This window comes from Phalacrocorax aristotelis, chromosome 3 (assembly GCF_949628215.1).
Source record: "Phalacrocorax aristotelis chromosome 3, bGulAri2.1, whole genome shotgun sequence".
NCBI lineage: Eukaryota > Metazoa > Chordata > Aves > Suliformes > Phalacrocoracidae > Phalacrocorax > Phalacrocorax aristotelis.
Genome location: NC_134278.1, coordinates 111364108 through 111372238, shown reverse-complemented (window position 1 = coordinate 111372238; position 8131 = coordinate 111364108). Strand labels below are relative to the sequence as shown.

The window sequence follows — 8131 nt, the reverse complement described above, 5'->3', positions numbered from 1 at the left end:
CTTTCTAAGAATTTTATCTTGTCTACTGCTGCACTATTCAGAAGGGGAAAATATGAGCAAAGAAGGATGGTTGCACAGATAAGGCATAAGACTAAAGATCAGGCGTGGGTATGTAATTTGTTTTTGCCAGTGACTCAACTGCCTATATGTAAAGAGGAGATAACTCCTCTTACCATACCATTAATTCAGAAATTAACCCAAGTGCATAAAAATCTACAGCAATAATGTGTGTACCACAAAGCAGGTACTCATTATTTCCTAAGAGGTGTCTAAGGAAAAATACCTGACTACTTTGACAGCTTAAAAGCTGCAGTCTAAGAAACTATTTTGCCAGCTGTCTCCCATTTTTCCAAACAACAGCACTGTGATCCAGTGTACTGGAAGGTCATCTAACATGAGGGAACTGAAACAGCTGGTAAGTGTCTGTATACAATTCCATTTGCTGACCTTCCAATTTATTAAATATTATGTAGGAACTTGCAGTGCCCAAGTACCAAAAAAATCCACCGTTGTAATTCCTTTGGAATTCTTTGCACCTGCTCACAATCCCTTATTACTAGCATCCTGCTCTGAATGTGGCCTCTAACATAGATGCCCGTATGAGATGCACTAGGCTTTACAGAGCAATTATCTTCAGGTATTGAAATACGTTGTGAAGACAGACTTCCTACTCAGGCATGAATATTCCTCATTCTCTAAATATGTACAGTTATCCCAACTGTTACATACCCTACTGTGTCCTTGCAACTATGGAAAAATCATATCAAGACAGAAATGAAAGTAAAATTTTGCAATATATGGCAATAATTGCAGTACAAATGACAGCAGCACCATACCTTCCTGCTATGCGTTAACTTCAGCTCTGATGGCAAAGTGACAGCAAGTTTGGAGAGATAAGAGGAAAGTAAAACAGAGCAAAAGAGACCATAATTTGAAAATGGAAGTAGCAGCCTCTGCTTCTCTGGGTGTGACAAGAAATGACATTAGCTTCCTCTCTGGTTTGAATGTGAAGGCAAATATTTTAATACAGTAAATCAAGGACAAGAGCATGTGAGCTGCTGACAACTTTGCAACTCTCTGAAGTACCTTGTAGTGAGTCTGGCTGCGAAAGATTGAAAGGTGGTACGTGGAGAATGAATGACTTTGCAAGTATCTATTTACTGTAGGAGTTCTACTGTATATTTCATGCCTACCAAACAGTATCCTATGACTCCCACTTGTAGATTAAGTCATTCAGCAAAACCAGATTGATTTCCTAACTGCACTACAATGTTTGATCCCTAGACAGAGGTGAAAATCATTTTTATAGTTCTTTAAGATTTATGGGGATATACAGCCATGAGGATATCTTGAGTCTGGACAAATACATCATTACTAAGCATTTAAGGCATTATGATATCTGCCTTATCCACCAGGAATTCAGGAAAATTAATTTCAATAAAAGCACAAAGATTGCCACAGCTCCATTTCACTGTCTTCATAGAAAATACACATTATCTTTGGAAAGCATAAGGTAAATATGCAAATATACATGTAGACACAAATATCCTACATCCCTTCCTGCTTTTTTTCTGATTATTCAATAACTACGACCTATGTTTAACTAGGTAATTGGATCATTGGCACCAAAAGCAAATCAAAACACTCTAATATTTTCAGTCAAAACTAATGATGGAATTCCAGAGCCCTGCGTATCATTGTCTTCAGTGTGCCTTGGGATTTGAAAATCCAGCTGTAAACAGATAAAACACTTCATCAATGATGCAACAGGAAGTAGTCTCAGTAACCCAATTAGTCTTTCTTATTTTCACTGGATCTGTCATCCAGGCCTCCACACATCACCTCCCGAGCAAATATACTGACTTAGCACCAGTATATATGATATATGGAGCAGGGCAAAAAGCAATTGAGGTCCCTGTGTTTATTTACATAATATAATCTGTAATTGATAGATGCCTTCCTGAAAGGTGCTTTACACAGACTAGTAACAGTAGAATAACTTTGTCTCCCTACTCCTGAATAACAGAGAAGAAAGCTTTCTTTAAGATTCTTACAGGGCTCACATTAGCTTACTACAGGGACATCCTTTACTGTATCATGAAGTCACTATGAGCTTGTGACCTGTCCCTGCAAGGGATTCCAGTTTATAGATGGGAAACTGAAACGCTGGCATATCAACAGTAGGGAATAGAAGACAGTGCAGAGATTCCTGGGCTAATTACATCTGTGAGATTCAGTGCAACACCTTGAAGAGAAGCTATCCAGGAACACTGAAATGGGATAGCTATTATCATGGTGCTTTATCTGATCCAATAAACCTGCCTCCCAGAAAGAGCTAATTGGCTTGGGCACAGGAGCATTCTGGGACTCCACAAATCCTGGCAGACACCTTCACTGCAATGTATAGATGTATTTACAAGGTAGAAAACAGTGACCAAGGAGGGTGGTCTGTGACAGAGGAGGTAAGCTCAGTCTGCCTTGAAGAACCTGCAATGTGACAGAATGTGATCTTGCTAACAACAAGCATCAGTTTGTTGTGGCAACAGGGCAGCTGTGAAGTCATCCAAGGGCAGAATCTCTGCGGTCATTGTGCCCTGGCCTTTGAACTGGGACAGCTGCTTTCACATTTTCTGTATGGAAATCCTGTGAAGAGGAGACTGTTGCCTCATGTTTAGCCTGCTACCTGCCCTGTCTTTGTACGTCAGTTACCCATGGTAATCACCTTGCTTTACTTTCTTCCTCTTCTGCTCCTCTTCCTCAAACTCAATAACAAAAAATTTATTTTTTTGTTTGCCTAAATCTTTTTTTCAGATGTGAAATCTATGCTTTATATCACATTTATAAAATGCAGCAAGTATGATGAGCATGAAAACAAGGGGTTGAACTCTTAGTTCACATGCTAAAATGTCTACCTACCTCCAGTTAAAAGGATAGTATTGACTTCTAGCTGATGACTAGACATACCCTACAAGTTGTGATCTGACTATGCTGGAGGCAGTAAGAAACAACCCAGTCCAAGGTAGATCTTCAGCCAAGTTTTATTTCCATGAAAGAAAAGCCATCCTTCTCTGAGCTGCAGAAGGATATTGATTATGTTACATTTTAAAGAAGTGTGATGTACTGTTCGTACTTCCTGGGGGCCCCTAGACAGCTCCATGGGTTACTGTAAATGGAATTGCTGATAATTTCTCATCTTAAGCCAATAAGTGGGGTTTTCAGAAGATCTACCTGCAGACCTATATCCAGTGATTTTTTTCTTTATTCATATCTAGGCAAAGAACATGATGGAACGTAAATGGGAGTTAAGCCCCTAACCACTTTTGTATTGGCTCCAGTATGCCCTCTGTGTATGTGCCTACATTATTCTCAGAGTCAATCCTTTTCTTAAATATGGGCCACCTGCTTCATTGTCAGCACATAGATACCCCCATTCTGTTCCAGAACATCCCTGGAGATGCTTCAACATCAGTGGAAGTCTCCCATATTGAGACAGGAACTCTGTTTGCTAAAGACCAGGAAATACAAGGGGATTTGCAAGAATCCGGCTATCTAGAGGGATCAGAATATTCATTCCAAACAACTATGGAAGAGCTTGCAGAAAATCAGAAAGATATTCAACTTACTTTACAGGAACCCCAGAATAAAGATAACAAGAAGCAGCAACATGAAAAGATGGTAAGTGGAAGATACAATTCTTCCAGATGTAAAACTACAATGCATCATGGAACATGTAGACCAGTGGAAAGGAAAGTGAGTATCATGAGACATTTGAGCTACTTCTCAGAGGTAAAGAACTTCAGGGGCTCTCATTTTCATGGGATAACATCAAATTCCCAGGATGTGAAATCCTTCCATTTGATCGAAAGAGCCATAGTGTTTGGTTTAGATCAACCACTCCCTAATTAAATGTTTTTAGATTTTTCTCCATATTTTCAAATCAGAAAATTTTTATATGATGGACATTTCATATTTTTTAAGACAACATTCAATAGAAGACTTCTTTTCCAACTCTAGGAACAAATTTTTAAAGGGAAATAATGTATATTAGAGAACTAGTGAGTCATTACACAAATGTGTGAATAATCACTGGAACAAATATTCAGGCTTTAGATTAACATATTCTATTTTTATTTATCCTCCCTCTCTCCAATTTATAGCAGGGAGCCTTCAGAGATATGATAACATCATCTTTCATCTCAGACAGTAAAACAGGGAGCATGGATGCTAAGTGTCATATGGCACATTTGGATATGAAGGGAAGAACCAGTGCTTTGCAGTCAGAAGTATTCACCGATGCAGAGGAGCTGGAACAGCTCTGGGGCAAGCAGGTCACAGCAGCTGATATTGAGCTTGAGAGGATGAGGTGGGATTTTGTGCTGGCTAAACTGAAATATGAACATGAGGATAATGAAAAGCAAAGGCTTCATGAAGAGAGAATGGAGCAGATTCATCAACAGGCAGTAAAAAGATCAGTAAGTAGGGAAAGGGAAAAGGGTTGAAGGCAATAGAGGCTGAAACATTCACATTCTGTGTTAAGCAATTTGTAAGGTTTTATTGTTTTGCAATTGTATTTTTGCAATAGATTGTATTATTTGTTTATTGTGACCGCTTTTAAAGTTAGACTCGACTAGGTGATCTTTACAGCTGTACACATACTAAAGAGAATGGCGTTGTTCTACTCCCTACAATATGAACTATGGTAACTTTAATTGCTATAAAATATATTAACAGTTAACCCACAAATTAAGTTTATGTCATAAAGATCCACAAACTTTTATTTCCTTATTTTTCCTCCCTGAACAAATGCCACTTTGATCAGTTTCCTGCTTCTACAGCGGGATCAATTTCCTGGCATGGAAATTGATCAGTTAGATGACTCAGATAATAAATGCATGAGTAAATGAGTGGCTGACAGAATCTGCCAAATTAATGCAAATTTTCTAGACAATTAGTCATATTTTGCAAGCCTGTTTTTTACAGAAGCAGCTGAAGTTATTGTATGTTCAGGCATATGAATCTGCTGATAACAGTAGTCCAGCCCAGAAGAGACCATTCTGTTTGGCAGAGTTTAACAAACGGGACAGCTGCAAATCTTGGTTGCCTGGACTCTTCCTGATCACATTGGCTGTCTGTGCACCTGACTTTCCTCCGATTTAATGCAATTTGTCATTAGGCTGGGTTAGAAAGTAAGCAGAGTATCTGAATCTAAATCATCAACATTTTAGAAGCATTTGTATGTTTGTCTTCTCTTGCATGTTCTGTGCTCTAAATCAGGACAGGATAGAAGGATGTTTCACACTGTATTTGTAGCATTTGTGTTGTGGTTGTACATAGGAACTCAGATCATGCACAATAATGGCACCCAGCTAAGTACCACAGAAGCCCTGAAGTTTTCCATATACATTTTTTTTTTTTTTCCATATAGCTAATCCATAGGCCTGGATAGGATCTCACAATTAAGTGAAGTAAATTCAGTTCCAATGAAATCAATGAAGTTATATCAGAGGAAAACAGATGAGGATCAGGTCCAATATATATTTGATTAAATGACATGCATCTGGACTAAGGAAATTAACACCTGAATTCTTTTATTAAGACCTGAAAGTTTGACCACGGGCATGTGTAAATGTATGAAAATGACCATGCAGTGAAAAAACCCAGGCAAGAGTTTGTGCCACAGGTGTAGAGATAGACACACAAAAGCCTGACCATGGGCATGCACTTACTTCACATACACAGCTTTGTGAACCTGTGTGCTCATTCGTGCGGTAAATATGAGGTCACTTACCTTCATTTCAGAGAGAGAAAACCTAGCTTATGTTACGGGTATGGGTGGGAATGTGACCCCTATCACTTAACACAGTATAGCCGATTTGCTGGCAATTCACATGCTGGCTTATCTCACAGCAAATTTTTATGAACTAAGTGTGCCAGAGGGCCAGGTGTGCTCAGAGAAGCACATGGACTGGGCGCGAGTGGAATATGGTCGTGTGACATAATGTGTGTCTTCTTTTTCCACAGTGTAGCCGAGGACTCCGTGACCTACTCCAGCCCTCAAACCAGTATGCCTTGTTCCTATACTGCTTCATCATTATTCATGTTATTTATACAGTAAAGGAGCTGGCCTTCTACTTTTTCCATACCCATTACCTGTTCTGTTTTGCTATTGTGCTCTTTTTCATCCTCAAAAAGAGTTTCCAGGATTACAAAAATAAGAAAAAATGTTCTTAAAAAAGGCATCATATTGCACACTTTTTGCCCCTATTTTCAATGCTTTTTATTATCTTTTCCTCACTATACCAATCATACATGCAGGATTTCAGTGACTGTTATATGCACAGTAGCCTAATTACGGAAATCTAACTGATTTCCTCAAGAAAATTGTGACTTAATGACATCATTTGGCTTCATGTGGTCTTACCAACTTATTTGGCATCATTCAGGGGCATTAATCTCTACAAATAAAATTATATGCAGTAAGAAATAATTTTGGAATGTTTTCTTTCTATTTTATCTCACCTCCTTGGATTAAAACAGTGACTTGGGCTTGTTTGTAAGAAACTATCACGGAGCGGTTTCAAAGGTAGATTCATTAGCATGGAGGGAGGTGCTCAGGAGAATTTAATATTCTGTTATGTGTTCACTACCATGCGCTGAGCAGACACCTCACATTGGATTAGGGATGTCTCTACCTCTGGGATAGAAGCATTCCTGTCTGTGCTGTGCTATCCTCCGTAGTTACACAGAGTTTCTATCAGCAATAGACCAGCAAGCACTGGCGAGCCCTGAGAGATTGTGGAGTCTCCTTCTCTGGAAATACTCAAAACCTGCCTGGACACAGTCCTGTGCACCCTGGAGAGGGGGTTGGATAAGATGGTCTCCAGAGGTCCCTTCCAACCCCAACCATTCTGTGATTCTGTGATTCTGTGTATCGTGATTTCTGAAGTATCAAATGTAGCCCCAATAAAAAAGCGTTTTGTCTAGTGAGAATGTGACTAGACCCTTTTAATACTATTCCAGTCATGCAACAGAGGATATTTCCAGCAGAGAAAAGGTGAAGAGTCATCTACCATATGGTATGTCAGGTTAGAGTAAGTACAATCTTATCAGCCTTCTAGTGTTGTTAGAGCATAATTCACCCATATATCCCCATGCATATGCCTTACTGTGTTTTATTTAAATAAGTCTTGCCTCAGTCTACATTCTCTTTGCATTGTGTTCTTAACAGGAAAACAACCTAAATAACATTTGGTAATCAGGCTGGATATGCAAAAACCCATTCAGGTCAGGGTGAAAGGGGTGTAGTCTAGCCCTACTCAGGTTATCATGCATCCATGAGAAGTTTGACCTCAGTCAGGATGGAATTCTTTGGGCATGCCAGGGGCAGTGCATTTACAAAGCCAATGCTACATACAAGGCTGTCTGAATCACGGCAGTAGACAAAAGAGTGTCTTGGATCCAGGTGTCAAATGACCGGGTAGTTTCCTGACAGTGCAGAATGAGTGCAGAGTGCAGGATCTTCTCATATTTCCACAGTCTCTGTGTTTCTGAAGCTGTGGAAAGTTACAAGGAGGGTCCACTTTACATACATAGAAAAATCTGCAGAAGATTGAAATGAACAATGACACAATCTTCCTGACAGGAAATATAACCAGGCAAAGCGAGGTTGCTCGCTATAGGTATGACCTACATATGCAGATTTAGAGAACTAGACCAACTAAAAATAAGAAAGCGAATAAAAGCTTTATCCCAGCTACAGTTTCTGTTTTTCCAGCAAAAGTGACCATTAGCTTTCAGTGAAATCCCAGGCCCCCTCACCCACATTAGGATTTCTGTGGAAGGCAGTGATTTTACTTTTATTTTTGTGAATGACCTGAGAGTAAGACCTGTAAATAAGCTGCTTTCGAATCTGTGTTTTTCTCTCACTGAAAGCATAAGAGTGTCACCCAGACAGCTGAGAGAAGCCAGTCCTTTGTTTTCTGCTGAATCTGAAAATGCTTCCTGTAGATAACCTTGTATGTTAAAAAACATGGATAAAACCAAATACGGCTTGCAATAGCGCAGGCAACTTTGAATACTTCTCTTCATTGTTGGTAACTCTTGGGCTTTAATCAACAGGAGAAATTATATC

General features: G+C 39.3%; 1 protein-coding gene across 1 annotated transcript; it reads left to right on the top strand.

Annotated features, from left to right (window-relative positions):
- The first annotated feature begins 394 nt into the window (after positions 1-394).
- Positions 395-6437, top strand: TMEM247 (transmembrane protein 247). Its single transcript, XM_075089801.1, has 4 exons — positions 395-415; positions 3442-3675; positions 4158-4472; positions 6022-6437. The coding sequence occupies exons 1-4, from the start codon at positions 395-397 to the stop codon at positions 6229-6231; spliced, it is 780 nt and encodes a 259-aa protein (XP_074945902.1). The 3' UTR covers positions 6232-6437.
- Positions 6438-8131: the final 1694 nt, after the last annotated feature.

Bases quoted from the DNA above. Each gene is read 5' to 3' on its own strand.
- TMEM247 (XM_075089801.1), top strand. From the start codon at position 395: ATGAGGGAACTGAAACAGCTG. The intron at 416-3,441 runs GTAAGTGTCTGT...ATTCTGTTCCAG, and splicing joins TGAGGGAACTGAAACAGCTG to AACATCCCTGGAGATGCTTC. The intron at 3,676-4,157 runs GTAAGTGGAAGA...TCCAATTTATAG, and splicing joins AGCAGCAACATGAAAAGATG to CAGGGAGCCTTCAGAGATAT.